Source organism: Passer montanus, unplaced genomic scaffold, assembly GCF_014805655.1.
Source record: "Passer montanus isolate IOZ18808 unplaced genomic scaffold, ASM1480565v1 scaffold11, whole genome shotgun sequence".
In the NCBI taxonomy this organism is placed as follows: domain Eukaryota; kingdom Metazoa; phylum Chordata; class Aves; order Passeriformes; family Passeridae; genus Passer; species Passer montanus.
Genome location: NW_024357613.1, coordinates 18,852,523 through 18,871,913, shown reverse-complemented (window position 1 = coordinate 18,871,913; position 19,391 = coordinate 18,852,523). Strand labels below are relative to the sequence as shown.

Here is a 19,391-nt window from a genome sequence, read left to right as displayed (position 1 = left end):
AACATTTTTCTTTTATGTCCTATCATTAATTCCCATCTTGTCCAAATGCTTACTAGTAATTTTCATAGAAGCTTGCTGAGCAATTTTGTTTCATTTCATGAAATTTTTTGTGTTACTGAAGGTTGTGGATGTTTTGCTAGTGACCTCAGTGAGAGAAGAGTTGTAGCCTTGTTAATGAACAGGATTATTTTGTCCAAGTTCAGCAAAAATTCAGTCACCTCTAGAGTCAATTTGGTCAAGTTAAAGAAAATTTTACAGTTAGCATAGTTAACTTCCTAATGGTTAGGCAAAGATAGATCCTCTTGCTTGTCAGGTGCTTAGTGTTGGGACCAGGTTAGATTGGTAAAATGTTATTATAAAAATAGTTTCACAAGTTTTCTTCAATTTTGCATCCTAAAATGTTTTACTTATATAGTTGTGAGACACCTAAAATGTTGGTGATCTCTCTATTTTGAAAAAAATGTCTTTTCAAGCATACACACCACAGACTAATGTTGTATGTTTTTTCTTTCTAGTTTCAGTATTGTGCAGTTTAGTCCTTTGTACTTTCATTAATAGTGGGTTAAAGTTGCTTCTTACTTAAACCTCATTTAAGTCCTGTTTATACCCCAAAATGGCTAAAAAGTAAGTGCAGGTGAAGCAGTGACCAGTAATCTGAGTTCCGGCAAGGTCACATTGTTGGTATTACAGTTAAAGTTTTTTGAAATTGTGAGGATCTTAATTGCACTCTTCAGCTAAGGTTACTGGAAACTACATGTATCTTTTATGAAGGAACAGAAAAATTATAATTGGCAGGCTGAAGACAAAATTTATATTCTGCACAAAATGTGATACAGAGATGAGAACAGACTGCACAACTTCTTAGTTTTTAAGGATGAAGAAGTTGGGAATCCAAATTGCTAGAGAGAGTAGACAAATTTAGAAAGGAGATTTCTCCATGAACATTTGGAGAAAAGTGATTTTTAAAATATATTATTTGTATCTAACTCTACTGCATTTTTTCCCCTTATACTTAAATGAATAGAGGAATCAGAAAAAGAAGTTAACAGCTTAAGATCAAAGAAACAGAAACTGCTTATTCCTTTTAAGTTGAAATTACTAAAAGGATAGAGGCAAGTGTAACATATAAAAGTACAGAAGCATCTGATTTGAAACTGTATTGGCCAATAAAATGTAATTGAATGCCCTATATATGGTTATTAAGGATCATTTTCTCATTTTGAGTAGAAACTAAAGACTCGAGACTGGTGCTTTCTTAAATGTATTTAGTTTTTTTGCAAAATCTGTAATTGTCTAGTTTCTGGAATACGAGCAATTTGTGAATAGAACACCATCACATTTAAAAGTTTAGCAAGTTTAAAATGGTTCTTGTTTCATATGAAGTGGTACTACGGAACCTGATTATATACACAAGAATTAAAAATTTACCATAAAATCTGTGCTCTCTTATCAGTTTAATGTATTATTTTGCTACATCATCTCTTCTACTGACAGAAAATAGGCTGCAGAACTGCATCTGTAATAGGGAAAGGAAAACTTTCTTAATGTCAGAATAAGGATGTGGTAGTTCATATCTTTGAAATAATTTTACTTAGTCTTTCATTTAATTGATTTTTCAGAACTTCTTTCAAATCATAAGTAATCTCTTAGATGAAGAAAACAAAGAGAAATGGGAAGATGCGCAACAGGTAAGATTTGACAAAATTTCATGTATGTTTTCAGAATTCAGGTTAAAGATGTACCCTACTATTGAAAGGAAATCCTAAGTGATAGAATATTTGGGGAAGAAAATTATCCTTTTCAAAAAGGAGCAATTTCAGGACCCACCAGCTAATTCCTTATATTGAAATTGTATTTAGAATATAAGTTGCTTCTCTTGATAAAAACAGATTTTTATTAACATTTCAAAGTATTATTCACTATGTCTTTGCTTTGGACATTGTAATGAAGTACATGCAAAAGCTGAAAAATTCTACTGAGGGCTAGCTGCAATGCTGTTTTTGTTAAACATGACATGTCAGACCTCATCCAAAGACCTCATACAACACCCCTAACCAACTTACAGAAATGTAAGCAGTAGACCAGTCATACAAGGATGTATTTGGAAGAACAGTTGTCATCCTCAGGACTGAAAAGTTTTTGTCAGGTTTGTTCAGGTACAATTAACACTGACAATGGGGATGAACATAGTTATGTAAAGAGGAAGATTTGTGCTCAAAGGCGGGGAAACATTTCTTTATTAAGAAGGATTAAACAAAGCAAGATATTTCAGTATGAAAAAGAGTCAAGTGCACTCATTTGCAATAGAAGCTTTTAAAAGCGGAAGTGGTTTGGAGAATGTTAAAAAGGTAAATAGGCAAATCTATGAAAGAAAAACCATAGTTTTGCATAACACAATATTTTGGCAAAAAAGGTTGGGCAAGACTTTCCAAGAAAGTATCACTATATTCCTGCTCCCTTATACTCTTCCTTAGACATCAGCTTTTTGCCACTGTCAAAGGCAAGAAAATAGCTTACATAGATCTTTGCTCTGCTCTTGTGCAGTCATTGTGACTGTGTTCTATAGATACTTGAACTTTGTTCACTTTCCGTGTCATTCCTAATAAATCACAAGGTACTTAAAGATCTTTGAAGCTATTTACCCTCAGTTCTGTAAGTTCATGTTTATGATGTCACTGAGAAAGGGAAGATCAAGACTTTTCACTATTAATTCAAACCTTGCAGTAGGCACATGACACTTCAGCTGACCCAGTACAATTCAGTTGGGAATCATATTTTATCTTTTCCTGTTTTTCTGTTTCTCTCTAGAAGAGCCAGATACAAAAATAGACAAAGTGTGTCATTTTCTTTAGCGGTGATAGATGCAAGCAGCAAAATCACATACATGTGGGCAGTTTCCATAAACAACACCAAGATAAGGGAACCAATATTAAGCAATGATTTTAGCCCTAGTAATAAACAGACATGATGCCACTCCTGTGTTATCAGCCTTGTCTTCTACCTCTATCTTTTCTACTTACCCATGTCACGTCTGCCATCTGACGCCAGAGATTTGGGGATGACAGCACTTAAGAGGAAATTCTGAGAATGTGGAGACAAAGAGGCAACAGTAAATCTCCAGTTCCCTCTTTTCACTACTGCTTGTAGAAGGAGCAGTGTTGAAAAACAGAGAGGGAACAAGTTGTTTCTACTTTTTCATAGCTCCTTCTCTCTGCCTGTTAGATCATTGTCTCACAGACCTAGGTACAGCAGAAACGCAAAAACACCAAGATGAGCTGAACACTGGAGTGTTGGGGCCATAGGTTCCTGGTTGCAAAGCTAGAGGATTCACTAAATCTTAGACCACTGAGATATGACCCCCCCAATGCCCCTAGTCGTATTACTGTTCTTGTGCAGTTACGTAAGCAGGCTCAAAAATTTTTTTGAAACAAGTAGCTCTTCATAACAGCTTGGGGGAGTGACCAGACACTAATGAATAAAGGTGATCTTGTTTCTGGTTCAGCCACTCAGCTTAATTTTCTGTGAGAAAACATTGCAAACCTAGGTGCAGTGTGACCAACCTTTTTGCCAGCTTGCATAGTTTTCTTAAACTCCACAGCTACTGTTAACATAGATCTCTTAGCTTGTTTTCTAGATTCTTTGCTGGAGAAAAAATTTTACTCACTGTCAGCAAATTGCTGACTTTCAATCAAGTATACAGCTGTAATGCCTCAGCACATCTGTTTTTCTAGCTGAAATGCCAACAGTTGATAACCATTAATTACAGGTTATATACCATTCAGATAAGCAGCACTCACTTTAATACTTGCCTTCTTTTAAGAGCTGATGTAAAGCACTGCACACAGGAAGCCATTTCAATCCACAATGTGTAAGTTTATACTGGATTTTCAAAACGTGGGAGCTGTTCTGCAAATTATTCATCAAGATCTGCCACCATCCTATTGATTAACCAGTATTTCCTACTTCAGAAAAACCCAGAATACCTGCTCAACTGAGTTCTCAACAGTTTATTACTACGCAATTTTATATGCAAGAACGAGGGTTTAAAAAATATCACTGAAAATTTTCCTTAGTACATAATCTGTGAGTGTGTGGGCTTTGAATGAGATGGTTGCAAAAACCACACTTACTACCTCAGTAGTTCATCCTTAGGAGAATGGACATTAAGTCTCTGTCGTCTGAAGCAGCATTTGCAGCCTGTTAGCATCATAATTGTCACAACAAATTCTTCTTCAAAAGAGTATTACTGCCCTACCTTTTATAAAACAATCCATGTAGAAAACAAAGCCAAAAGGTGAAATTTGCTATTCTCAACCAGACAACTATGGATCTAGACAGATAGAGCAAGATGAAGATGGAGTGCAGCAAGCTGGAATTTATAGTCTCTGTAGGATTTTTTTAGAGTCTGCAGTCCCAGCAGTGGAAAGAATGGGTTGAATATTGCTTATAAAGTGAAATTTGACATTTCACTGATATGAAGAAAAAACGCCATGAGTAGGTTATCTGTTATTTTTTCTATTGCAAGGCATCCTGTTACTGAAAATTGTCTTGTTCATAACAGGCAATAAAAACCATTTTTTTTTAATGTATGTGATATGAACAGAACTTTTAGTTATATTCATAACTGTTATGGTCTCTAATGCTGTTTCGTTGATGAATCATTATTGCTAAATATTAAAGAAAATTTCTTCTTAGTGGCTTACAGCTTTGCAAATAAATTTTTTTTCTGAAATGTGTTTTTGCAATTTTAAAAGCCAAATTGAGAGGATACATTAGCAATGACAAGGCTACTGCAATTCATTTTAGTTTACTCTGTCCAATTCTGGGGTCCTCAGTACAAGACACAAAGTAATGGAATGAGCCCAGAAAAATACCATGAAGTTGTTTACGGGATTATAGAATTAGATATACAAGGATAGGCTGAAAGAGCTGACATTCTTTTGCTTGGAAACATGACAATATTAAAAGTTCCTGAAAGGAAAAGGAGTAAAGAAGACTGAGCCAAGTCTCAATGGTGTGCATTGACAGAATAAAAAACAAGGCACAAAAATTAAAATACAGAAAGTGCCTTTCATGTATCAGAAAAAGTGGGAGTGGGAGTGATTGAATGCTAGAACATGGTGTGCAGACAAGCTCTGGGGTCATCTTCCTGGGAGACATTTCAGAATGCAGCTGTGTGTGTTCCTGGGCAACTTGCTAGAGCTGATCTTGCTTTCCACTGAGGCTTGAGCCAGATGATTTCCACTGGTCCCTTCTAACCTCCAGTATTCTATGATTCTACTACTCCATATCAGCAATGAAAATAGTACTACCAGTAAAAATTTAACTTACTTACATGTTGACTAATGCAATGAAGGTTATCATACTGGCAAGGCCACAGTAAGATTTACATTACTGTTTGTATCAGTAGTTCTGAAGTTACTAAAGATATCTTCAGAGGAAGAATATTTTAATTAGAGTTGTTCTGTAATATGAAATGCTTTAACCATTAATGAAACTAATGGCCACTAAGTTTTTGAGAAGTGCAGTGACTTAGCATAAACATTTTCCACAGTTCCAGTGCACAGTTGATTTCACATAACTTTATGGGAAGTAGTGTCTGTTTATATGAGTATTTAATAGCAACATGGTTATTTTCCTGTAACAGAAAGTATTTAGCAATGAAGAACAGGAGAGCTGTTTGACTGTTACTTCTCAATTTGCTTTTGATGGCATTTAGATTTTATTTGAATTTGCAGCTGTAGACGTTTTGATATTACAGTAAATGCCATGTCTGACCTTCCTTTGTTAGATCTATCCAGGTTCAGTGGAGTTAATGCAGGTGATTGAAGATTTTATACACATTGTTGGAATGGGAATGATGGACTTTCAGAATTCATACCTAATGACTGGAAATGTAGGTAAGAAATAGAAATTTCTTCTATCAAATTTATGACCTATTGAAAATCAGAAGTTCCAAGTATGTACTATAGAGTTTCTGCTTCTGTCACATTCCAGATTGGGCTGGTCCTCCTCCTCTATATTATCTGTTGCTTGTTTATCCCCTCTCTGGCTTAGCACATGCAGAATGGCTTACATGTTGGATTTTTTCATAGTTATATCTCAAGATCTAAATGCAAAGTTTTAGAATCAAAATTAAGAAAATACTCACCAGAACACTATGAACTTTAGGTAGATTTTAGAGTGTTTCCAGGATACATAATGTTTCAAATGCTAGTTAATGAAATTGTGCTAATTGAGTTAAAATTCCTATACTTAATAGCTTGAGAAGTGTTTATTTTGTTGACATTGTCTTTTAATATTCCATTCTCCCAAAGAACAGTCTTTGCACATGTTAAGGTGTGATAATAATCAGTATAGATAAACAATAATTTTAAAAAATATACATTAGTTGCCCCAGTAATTAAAACATAGAATTTCTTATGTTAGTTTTTCTATGTGTAACAGTTTCAAAAATTTATTCAGATTTATTTTTCAAACTTTTTTTTTGCCAGTGGAGAGTTGCCAGGTAATAGTCACATAACAGCAAACATCAAGTAAAAAAATGCCTGGCAACTCAATTACATTTATTAGTAGTCATAAATGAGCTGGAATAAAAGCATTTTTTTGAAAATTGAACTAAAACATTAGTTTGAAAAGCTATTCTCTAATCATTTTGTCATTGTTTAGTATCATTTTATTCAATCAACTTGCTGTAGCTGTTGTTTTATAATGCCAGGAAAGTATTACGAAGTTGTATGTAAGGAATAAATCCAAAATATGTGTTTGTCCGATAGCAAAACTTCTGGTGTCAATACATTTTTTCAGATTTTAAGTTAACATCTTACTGCACATATACGTCAGTCAGTTTTTCAGCAAGTCATTAGATCTAGTAAGAAAATATGGTCATTTTGAAATTAGTTGGTGGAATAAAGCAGGGAAAATGTTGGATTGTCCCTATTGAATTTTTAGCTTGTTGCTCTACAATAATAAATATTTATTATTGTTCTCCAGTTCATATTACAAAGTGACAATACTGTAAACACAAGTCCCTTAAGGCACAATCTTGTACTGGAGACATTTCAAAGAACTCCCCAAAAAGAGCTCTGACAGTCTTAAAATGTTTAAAACATTTCAGTAGGGTTTTAACCAGTGATTATTATTTTTATGGTACTACTGTTTGCACTGTAATACCACTTAAAGCTTCTTCCAGTTGTCAGTCCTTCATTATGCTAGACCCTGCACAAATTTGTAAAGGAAAGTATCTTTTCTGAAATGTTTGTTCTATGACATTTTTCTGACAAAATAAAAAGATGAACTTATTTAAAGAGCAGCACAGTCTGTGCTGCTTGGCACATTGTAGTACATTCTAATCTGTTTGTCCTCTGAAAAAAATATCAAATGGGAAAATGCATTCAGATTAAAAAGGGGCATTCAGATAATCTGTCTCTCTACATATTCATGGCTTCACATGGGTAACAGCAACAACATTCCAATTGAATCAGAAACTTTGCTGTGCACTTGCTGGTTTAGAAAACTGCAGAATCTTTACAGTCTTTCTTTTGATTGTCTTCCTCTTCCTACATATAAGATATTTTTAGGCACTCAGGAGGTCTGTTCTTAACTATAAAACCATCAAAGGAATAGAAAAAAACTGAGAAACAAGTGGTGAAAACTGGAAATGAATTTATAGGTTAAACCTGACTTCCCAGCTCTGTGCCTTGATGTATTGGCATGAGTTTATCCACCCTATGCTCGGTCAGCTATCAAAAAAGGACAGGGTCACTGTGGTGCAAATCATTGATCAGAATACTTGTGCTCAGGTGGCATGCTGAGACGGAGACAGAAGACTGTTATCAGCAAGGAGTAACTTCTTATTTTCACTAACAAGAAAGGAATGTATCTGGAATAATTCAGTTTTAGTGTAGCTGTCCTCAGGGCATTGGCAAAACTGTCTTGACTGCCTATGTATTTGGGGTTTAGGGAATATTTATGTTATCTCAACTGAAAAGAATAAACTATGCAGTTTTTGACTGGTCAGAAATAATTATTCTATACCAACAAGAGTTTATAAATATGTGAAGTCTTATCTATAACAATATTCTTTCAAGTTGACAAACACATTTAATGCAGGAAGCAGATATTTTGCATAAATGACACCCAAATTTTACCTGTATTCATATTTAATGAGAAAAATCCAATAGTTCATAGATTAAAATCGTAGAACAGTTGGGTTACAAAATACATTTTCAACTCACTAGTTGCTCTGAGACCCATGGCATGTGACCATGAATGTTTCCAGTGATGCTGTGTCTTCTACTACCTCTCTGGGAAACCTGTTTCAGTATTTACCCACCCTTATTGTAAAAAACCTTTTCCTTATATCTAGTCTAAATTTATCCTGTTTAAGTTAAAACCATCACCCCTTACCCTATTGCAACAGCCCGCTAAAAAGTTTGTTCATCTTTCTTATAGACCCCCTTTAGATAGTGAAAGGCTGCAATATGTTTTACCTGGAGCCCTCTCTTGTCCAGGCTGAAGAACCCCAACACTCTCAACCTGTCTTCATAGCAACAGTGCTCCAGCCCCCTGATCATTTTTCTGACCCTCATCTGGACCCACTCAAACAGGTTCATGTCCTTCCTGTGCTGGGAACCCCAGAGCTGGCTGCAGCACTGCAAGTGGGGTTTCACCAGAGTCGAGGGGCAGGATCACCTCCCTCGCCCTGCTGGCTGTGCTGCTTTTGATGCAGCTCAGGATACAATTGGTTTTCTGGACTGCAAACCCACATTGCCAGCTCAGGTCTAGCCTTTGGTCATCCACTATCCCCAAGTTCTCTTCAGGGTTGCTCTCTATCAGCCTGTGCTGATGCCAGGGGTTGGGTAGCAGCAACCCAAGTGCAGCACCTTGCACTTGGACTAGTTGAACCTCTTGAGGTTCCCATGGGCCCAGTTCTTGAGCTTTTCCAGATCCCATCATTCAACCACACCACTCAGCTCGGTGCCTTCTACAGACTTGGGGACACATTTGCTACCTTTGTCATTGGTGAAGGTGTTAAACAGTACTTGTCCCAGCACAAACTCCTGAGGGGCACCACTTGTCAAGTGTCCATCAGGATACTGAGCCATGAAGTGGCTACGCTGTAGATGTGTCCAACCAAATTCTAATCCATCAAAGAGTCTCCCCATCAAATCCTTACCTCTACAATTTAGAGAGAAAGGTGTTGTTGGGACCATGTCAAAAGTTTTACAGAAGTCCAGAGGGCATCCATAGCTCTTGCCTTGTCCACTGATGCAGTCACTCCATCACAGAAGACCACTAAGTTGGTTAGGCAAGGCTTGCCCAAGGTGAAGCTGTGTTGCTGTCTTTAATCACCTCCCTGTCTTCCATTTGCCTTAGAATAGTTTCTGTGAGCTTTCCAGGCACAGATGTGAGGCTGACAGGGGTCCTGTTGAATCAATAGTTAATTGATTCAATAGTTTATGGTAAATAAATAGTTATTTACCATAAAATATTCCCTCAGCATCTTCACATGCTTTAAATGCTTTTTGCTGTGTTTTCATTTCCAAATCACTTTAAAAAATTACTCTAAATATGAACTATATATGAACTATATATGAGCTACATATGGACTGCTGCTTCTTGTCAGAGAAAAAAATCCAATTTTGTTGCAAATTTCACAGTAACACAGTGAGTTCTTGGTTTCCTTCTACTAATTTCAGTTTATAAGTTCATTGTTAATTGAATGACATTTCTAATTGAATAGTAGTTGATGTAAAATTTGAGCACCTAATTGTGTTTCACAGATATGCTAATCCCCTGAGATCTTTCACAGAGGGAATTTTATTTTCTCTTTCTTTCAAGACACAGAAACAAGTAGTTGTGGCTTAAAAAGTTACTAAACAGCAATGCTGCAATGACCTTCCATTGCACATTCTCAATTCATGACAAATGGAAAGTGTTGAAAGGTACATTAACTATACAGTAGGCTGTCACAAGCAACATTATAATACATTTGAAAATAGCTAAAAAGACGAAAAGGACAGTTTCTGTGCCCCTGTTAAACTTTTCATTGAGATGGTTTTTAACACAAATTTTTCATTTCTTCTGAATAAAACATCAAAGACTGGTTTAAAATCCAGATAATCTAATATCGGTACTCTATTGGGCTTTTGAGGAAGCTCAGTCAATTCAAATGCATTTCCATTAAAGCAAGGCCCATCTCCTATTAGTTTTTCTCTCAAAGATAGAAAATATACTATGAAAAACTTAACAAATGCAAAAGCAACAATTTACTTGTTCATGCATGGTGGGGACAGATGGTATTTGTTTTATGATTGCACTTTGTATTATATTCTTTAAGAAATGATTAGGTGAAATAAAAGACTCTGATAGAAGGTAGAAGCCTCCTTCCTCGTCCTGCTCTTTTTCTTCTTCTTTCTCCACCTCCTCCTCCTCCAGACCAGCTGAGCAAGCACACAAAAATGATAGTGTGAACAAACAGAAGCTTTTGCTATCATTCAGTGTCCCTGAATTCACAGACCCACCTGCAAGGATACAACATACAGTAGGACGAAAGCTTTTAAACCATGTTACCATTCTCCGTTAACCAATAGCTTTCAGTTTTGTCTGTTTTAAAGATAAATTCCTGATTTTAGATTAAAGAATTAACCTTGGCTTTTAATAGCCTTTTGATTTTTTTTCTGAGCACTAAAGACCTGAGCAGATCATCTCAGTGCTTTGGCAGATTTGAGCTCTCATCACAGTGAACCATTAAGAGTTTTGAAGCCATGTAATAAAAGGTGGGTGAACTGCTATTAAGAAATATTTAACCTTTGACTTGAAAAGGAAATTTCTAACCGGAAGATTGGAGTGCCACAGGCGTAGCTGTCTTTAAAGATACAGGTGGAATATGGAACTGGAAATAGGGAGCAGTATTAGGGGATATGTATTTCTATGGCAGATTCAAATTCTTTTGTAAGGGAAAATTTTCCTGGTGTTGTCAAATAAATTTCCTTAAGAACAACAACCACAAAAGACAGTTAAAGGACATTCTGTTGTCAAAAATCAAGCTTACAGCTTTAAGATGATATTAATAAAAACCTAAATAATCTTGAAGAGCAATATGTTGTCATGGGTGTTATTTAGAACTGAAAGGAAAAAACTAATGCGAATTTTCATCATGTGAAAAGCCACTCTCTGTTAATGTTCATTTTATGAATATGGATGTTTCAATTATCAGTAGTTTTATAAAATGTGCAGATATCACAAAGTTACTTAGACTAGTCAAAGGTGGAAGAGATTGAAGATTTCCAGGAGGTACAGCAAAATGAAAAGGAGAGAATATACACTGCAAGATTAAATTCAGTTTTGACAGAGCATTTAAGAAGGAATAGATCAAACCATTCAGAGAAAATAACAGCATTAGTGGGCAAAACTAGCAGTCTAAAGAAAATACAATATGTTTTTCAGTTTTCAGTAGCTATGACTTGTAACACTCTTTTCAATTGAAATTATATGGCGTGGATTCATTTTACTTACTTTAAGCATCACAAAATTTGCCAAAGTCACCCTAAGCTTCCTTTAAAATCAAGGGAGAGTACTGCTCAGGAGAGCAACTCATATCATCTCAGACATCTAAAATAAGGGCATGGATTGCTTTGTGGAAGTTCTGCCACTGGCTCTAAAGGCAGCCTAGTGACTAGCTCATATTTCAATGATTCATGTCATCTAAAGCAAAGAAGAGTGGTTTGCTGTGAGTCAATAAAACTTGTGAACACAGAGAGGTTCGGGGCTGAATGTTCAAAAAAACAGAACAAAATAGCCCAAAAGAAATAAAGTATAATAATTAAAAATCAGACTGAGAGTTGGACTTGTTAGAACAGATATTTGAGAACAGATTGTTAAAAGGAACTGCATGTACACAACTGAAGAGTAAATACAAAGTGAAACTAGGCTGACATCTCTGTTTAATCTTGCTTACAGGAAGAAACAAAGATTCCTAACTCTATTGTTGTAGCACATTTAATTCTGAATAAGCATGAAGTCAAGGTCCTACAAGGTACAAAATAGAAACAAGTAGATGTGTGTCTACATGCAGCTAGCTATAATATTATATGAAAAAATGAAGAGGTGTAAAGCATATTTCCATGCATAAATCAACTTTTAACAACCTGTTATCTCTCAACTTAAAAATGGCTGCTGTGACACTGGTACTCGGATGAGTAATCTGATTTAGTATCGTAATTAACATTTCATTTAAAACTTGAAACTGAGCTGCTCGCATAAGTTTTATAAGCATTGGCAGGAAACAAAGTCTGATTTCTGCCTTCACAGAGAGTCTAGGATGCCATATGGCAGAAGATGTTTTGAAAGTGTCCATTGTCTCCTTTCTCTGCATACCTTATTGTTACAACTTCAATCTCCCATTCCATGTTCATGTCCATGAAATTTTAGGAAAACACAAAAGAATCCTGCAAGCATATAGAGTGTATCTTAAAATTTTCCAGTCCTAGCTAGAGACACTTAAAAATGTTTGTGACCAAAGGAGCTTTCGGAAAATGCACCTACTCTAGCTATAAGACACGAGCAATGGTATACATGCTGAGCTTTGGGAATGCTGGAAAATAAGCAAGATGGATTGCTGTCTGTTAGTGTGGGTTCATTCACCTTATCCCAGGCTAAGACTTTTACATCTTGTAAATTGTAAATCCTGTTTCTGCTTTCTAGATACTTGTTCACATTATATGATTTGTTTACTTATCTGAATGGCGTCTGCCTTAGTCTGCTTATCTTTTTTGTCTTAGAATTAGTGATGTGTGTCTTCAATGCAGCACTCGAGATCCTCTGACTCATATATCACAAATGTCACGCTGGCCTAAAATATACCAAGAGACCAAATTTATTTAAAATTTGGTAAGGTTCTTTTTTCAAATATGTTAAAGAAAACAGAAAAAAAGGCACAGCCTTGATATTAACTTGTACAAATATATAAAGAAAAGGTCTAAAATTTCAGCCAGGAAACAAGTACTTCAATAAATGTATACACAGATACTCAGAATTCGTTTGTAATTAAATTACTTCTTGTTCTGAGTCTGTGTAGTGCTAAAGCACAGTGTGGATTTAAAGTGGGTATTTATAGTTAATAAAAGTTCAGCTGCTAATATTTCAGTATTTTTTCTTAATAGAAAGTTGCACCTATCACAAAAATAAAAATTCAGATCCTGTAGAGTGGCCCCAAAAAAAAGCCCTTCAGATTTCTCTCCTGTTTCCATCAAGTTATTCCAGAGTACCCTATGTTTTCACAAAGGAAAATTTGACCTTTATGCAACTGTGTGATTTGTTCTTGCTCCTTTAAGAAGGCAAACAGGAATCACTCCTTGTAGTGTGTGCTACTTCCTATGTAAATACATAAACATTGTCAAGGAATTATCCAGGGAATAGGCCAGGTGAGAAAACAGTCTTCACAGGCATAATTGATGCTTTTCTCCTTGTCTTGTGGAGCACAGTTAGTCACACTCTTGTTCTTGGATTGCAAACATGGTGGTCAGAGAAGCTCTAAGTTCCATCTTCTGCCACATATTCTTTTCATTCATGACTTTGGCTTCTGGTTCTCATCCTCTTTGTTTCACACTCAGATGTAGCACATCAGTCTTTCCTGCCTCAAACCTCTATGCTGATGATTGAGCAGATGCTCTACTTATGTGAAAGGTAACACCTATCACGTTTTCTTTTCAGTTCTTAAAAAAATCCTTCAAGTCCTAGGATTTACACGCTGCCAGTATCACTTTCCTGTTTTTGTATTTGTTACTTGCTCAAACCATATGTAATAACCCACAGCTAAAAGCTTCCAGAAGGGAAAAAATAAATAAAATAATAGGGAAACTACAGAGAAAGGTCAAATTGCAAATTTTTATACTCTTAATACTTCTTCTCTATATATATTCATATAATTTCCTTTGCAGCAGTCTCAGCAGTTCCTTGATCAGATCAATATGTAGGCTTTCAGAAGATTCAAGCTTTCTCCACTGATTAAAGGGGACGGACTTCATGCCCACTTTGAAGGTCTAGCTCATTGCAGCATCTGACTTAATCCTGCAGTAAATGCTCAAGAGCTCGTATTTCTTTCTCAGTATAAAATAAGCTTATTAAATGATTCACATTCCCTGAAAACTTGCTGTGAACAGTGCATAAAAGAGTAGACTTTTTCACTCTTTTCTAAACCTGCATACTCAGTGATCCTGAGAAAATACAACTCTGTTACTTAAGATTGAAAATTCCAAATATGAAGAGAATGTCTATCCGAATCTTTATCAGTCTTCACAAATTTGGATAAAAACCTAACTTCATTCCCTAGCTATACTCTTAATAATAGTCATAATTCTGTAGTTAGTTTTGCGTATACCATTTATTAAGTAACCTTAAAGATAAACCTGAATAAATTAACCATTCAGTATTTTTAAATGGGTGCTATGGAAACTAGAAAAATTGAAAGTGTTTCCCTTCTCTACCTTATATTAAGTGGAGTAAAACATTCTAAACAAATGGAAGCTATGAAAAATGCTGACATACAGGCTCTTGTCTCATTAAAAAAAAGTCTCCAACTGAGAAAGTAGTATCTATAGTCCATTTGTGGAAATTTTTTTTCAATATTTATGTATCTCATATTGTTGTATCATTTCTAAATTTCTGCCTCTGTAAACTCCTTTCTGAATCATTCTGTTTCTTCAAATGAGCAATTAAAATCTGTTGTTTTCTGAAGAAATCAATTTGTATGACAGGCCATTTTTTACCTAGTGCATTTAGCTATTGACCTGGGAAATTAAATACCTGACCTTATTCACTCCTTTGCCTCAGACAGGTGGACCTTTAGGTGACTTCTAACAATTTTCGGGTAGAATGAGGCATAAGGGGATAGAAATTAAGCATCCATGATGGTAATTTTACATTAATGCAGTAATGGAGTCAATGCACACTCCAGAGAGTTTGTTTCATAGTAAGGTAGTGCCAAGAGGCAACAATCATGTTCAGTGATGTGTAGTGTCAAGATATTCCAAACACTACAGTCCTTACTTTAACAGGACTAGCACAGTCCCATAACATGCAATTCTGCATGGATTGATGACTCATTCTGGGATTTTTTGGCCCTGAAAGAGTTACCACAGGAGTGTCCAGCCATCATCTGGTAGTACATGCCCTAGAGATGGTGTGGCTAAGAACTGCATATAGCAAAGTTCAGCCCCAGTTTTAATGATTTCTACAGCATTTTGTTACTCACTCACTACTGAAAATGAAAGAAGGAAAATTAAATAGAATTAAAGTAAACCCCCCAAAATTATAATTCAGTTAAAATAGGAATAAAGCTAGCTATTACCTCTGCCTAATACTTGCACTGTGTCAGAAACAGGTCTATTACCAAAAGGTCCATTGTGAATATGGAGTTAACATGGTTTATACCAAGCTAATGATATGGCATACTGCCAAAGCTCTTTTTCATTTTCTGGCCATTCAAGGGCGAGGAAAGAAAAAACAAGAAAAACCACAAAACCCTAAACAAACAAAGAATAAAACTACAACAGCCCACTCCGCCCACCAAACAACAAAAAAAAAAAGTTAACCTCCCCCTAACAGAAACAGCAACAACAGTAAAAATCTATAAAGTCCAAAAAAACCAAGCAAAAAATCAACCAACCAAGCAATAAAACAGAAAAAGGAGGGGAAAACTTCCATCCATAATAGTAGACAAATCAACCTGCTGTATTGAAAAAGCATTATTTCCTTGGTGATGACTGTAGATTTTAATTCCAAATAGTAGTAAAGATCTGCCTTTTCCAAACTGCGTAGCCTGGAGGTAGCATAACAATAGAGGTAACGAGCTGGAGAGAAATATTTCATTTTTTGAGTCAGTTTCGTGAGGGTATTAGTGGGATAATAATATCAGAGAAAAGTATTTTTATGGTAATAATTATTTTGACAGTGAGACTGTCAGATCTTGAGGTCACGCTTCAAAGCCATGTAAACATATGCAGCTATAATTCTGCAAAATTGTGTTTCTGTAAGTGTATTTTTTTATTTCTTTTTTCAATATGGAGAGTTGGACTTCAGTGTATAGACCTAAGAGACTGCATATATCTCTGTCATTCTGTTATGGTCAGACTGTGTGATGCCAACAGAGCTAAGTGTCAGTAAGATCAGTCCAAAGCATCCCAAAGAGTTCATGTACTGGGTGGGCCAAAACCACCAACAGGGCCTGAAATTTAAAACGTATATTTTGTGCCTTGTGAGTTCTAAACCCGTGAGTTCATCCATTTTGCAGTGTAAGTTTTTCTTTCCCTTGGCTTCTGGTATAAGTTTTAGGACCTCATTTCTTGCTCTGTCTAAAAGTAAAGAACCTTTGATAAGATTTGTGATAAAAATCAGAGGTTCGTTCTACTACAGATGAATATACCTTTTACGTTTTTCTTTTTTTCCCATGCTCTAAGTCTCCATTACAGTGGGAAGGAGACAGAGAAAGAACTTTTCCTCACTCAAAATATGTGGTACAGCTCTGTGGCCTGCAGTGATTGAATGGCACTAGATGCATGCACAAATACTTCAATCACCTGCAGTGGCACCAAATAGCTTGATATTGTTGTGATTGTTTTTCTTTTTTTGGGTAAACAAATACTCTCTACAATCATGAAGACATGTAATCAGCCCTAGGGAGCCTTATTCTGTAAATCTTCTATTAATATAGGTTGAGAAATGGTCTTCTAGAAAAGATATTTGATCTGATTGCTTAAATGATTTTTCATATAATCTGTGGTTCAACGCTCATGCTGTTATTTAATGACTATAATTTTGTGGATTTTTTTTTCCTAACATATAAGATGTTCCACTTAGGTCACCAGTTACTTTAATTATTAGCAGGGTTAGCTCTATGCTATTTTTTTGTAACACATTGCTAGTAAAATTTTATGGTCATGTGCTGTCTACTGTTACTCAGTAGTCAAGTATTTTGAAATGAGATAGATGTCAAGAGCACCTATGGGAAAATAGTATATTGGTACAGCCACTTCTCCAGAAAATCCTGTCTGGGGTCCTGTTTTAGAGGAGCATAACTAGAATGTAAGCTGATATAAAAGGCAAGTACTTGGAGACCCCTCCATATGTGTATGAATTGCGCCCCTTGGTGAAACATATTTCCCCTATATTGGCACCAAAATCTCACCTCCAATAAAGCAGAGGAATGGAAAGAGACTGGCCTGCCCAAGGGAAAGGAACTGCGGGACAGTCATCAGGATGAGTGGATCTTCAGGGACTGGCAAGCAGGCAGGCTGCTGCATCTGCACACACAAAACTTCTCCTGTTTGTGAGATAAACATTTATCAAAAAATATAGCAAGCTTATCCTCTCCTTTCTCATTTTAACCTCAAGGGAATAGAATATGTTCATAAAGATTAAAGGGAATGTCTCGTTTTGCCATTAGGTATCTTAGATTGTTCATTGCAGAAGCATGGAATGAATGTTTTTAATGCTCATTTAGCTTTGAAAATTGCATCACTATCTAGGCAATGAAAAATAATGGTCTCCATTCACAGTCAACAATGCACAAAGAAAAGTTAATTTCTGCAAAATGAATGTCATTTAGCATTGCCAAATTGAACTTATACCTGTTTCTTGGATGAATAGTTCCACTACTGGAAGACATGGCTGGTGATTTTATACTGCATCATCTATTTTACATTTGTGGCTGTACTTAGAAATAATTTTCAGAAGTTAAAATTATACATACCCAAAACTCTCATAAAGCTAAGTCATAGAGACTGCATGTCAACAGGGCAACACATTCAAATATGGGACAACTTCTACTTACAAATGGCATTGAATAGCAAAGCTCAGAGGATTTTGAAGTGTTTATGTATATACTGGTTTTAATTTCATTTGACAAGATATTAGACGTAGTTTGCAGACTGTATGTGTCAGTTCTTTGAATGTACATAAAGAATACATTTAAGAATTTTCTTTCAAGGACAGGAAAACGTGTAAGAAAGTAAATGTGTACGAATTTGGTAATTCTTGTTTCTTGTAGGCATTTGTTTGAATATTTTCTTCTGTTCATAATTTTGTTATTCTTGTTATTCTTTAAATTCTCTAACAGCATATTTACTCATGAGCTTTTTAATACATGGTTTGACAGAGTCTCTGTCTAGAAAGCTACATGCACATTTTCAATGGCTTTTTCCCTATAGATACAGTTTTTATTTTTACCTGTCACTCAGCATTATGCTGCACTGTCAGTGGTTTTAGAAATGTTTGTAGTCTTTCCTAGCTATACCTGGTCATGAAATGAAATTGTTTAACCTGAACCTTTTCTCTTTTTTTTTTTTTTTTTTTTTTGGTTGGTTGGTTCTTTTTTTTTTTCTTTTTTTTTCTTTTATTTAGTGCTTCATGGTAATATGGCTAGACCTTCCACTGAAAAATCTTAAGCAAAGTTATATTACCTCACAGTTGTATTAGACAATTATTACAGGCTGAAAGCTAGAAATTGTTAAATTACCAAAATACTGTTTTGTTTCTTCTCAGTATTTGAACATCTTGGTGGTACAGAACATTCAGACTTAATATTCATATTGTTGTCTTAATCTTTTATGTTGAAATAGTTTCACTTAGTAGAAGTATATAAATGGGGAGAATTTTCTTTCATTCAGATCCATTCTATAATATATTGAAATTGGGACTAAAGGAGAAAATTATTTTGTACTTGGTGGCTAGGATTTTCCCATGAATATGAGAAAAACAAAGTCAAGTTACTGTTCAAGTAACTTGAGTTTTCTTTGTTTTCAGTTTGCACCCATGTTGAATTGATCTGTTGCAGAAAGACCTAAAAGTTAAAAAAGGCATAATATAAAAATTCCGTAAAGATAAACTAAATGTAGTGTATCATTATTAAAAAGCCCAAGGATTTGCTTATTAAAACATACTTACAAATTTCATTTAAAGGTTTCCATTCCCCTCTTATCCTATCTTGTGTATAATTCCTAATATTTTATACCTCTGTTGAATAATAAAACCTGTTTATTCCTATTAATGTATTTAAATGAGCTGTTTCACTTCTTTAATTTTACGTCTTTTGTCACTTCTACTAAGTTCTCATCAGCTCTGTTTTGAATGTGTATAGAACCATAGAAAGATTGGTGTTGGAAAAGACCTGTAAAATCATTGACTCCAACCATTAACATAACATTACCATGTTCACTACTAAACTATGTCTCTAAGTGCTACATCTGCACATCTTTAAATAACTCCAGGGATGGGGACTCCACCACTTCCCTGGGCAGAATGTTTCAGTGCTTCAGAGCCCTTTCATTTTTATTTTTTTTCCTAATATCTAACCTAAACCTCTCCTGGCATAACTTGAGGCCATCTCCTCT

General features: G+C 35.4%; 1 protein-coding gene across 8 annotated transcripts in view; it reads left to right on the top strand.

Moving 5' to 3' along the window:
* ADGRB3 (adhesion G protein-coupled receptor B3) overlaps positions 1–19,391 on the top strand; it is a 446,997-nt gene that overhangs the window by 223,507 nt on the left and 204,099 nt on the right. For all 8 annotated transcript variants that reach the window (XM_039727349.1, XM_039727358.1, XM_039727398.1 and 5 more), the window contains 2 exons: positions 1,620–1,688; positions 5,792–5,900. In XM_039727349.1, coding sequence (XP_039583283.1) covers positions 1,620–1,688; positions 5,792–5,900 — 178 coding nt within the window. The remainder of the gene's footprint in view (positions 1–1,619; positions 1,689–5,791; positions 5,901–19,391) is intronic.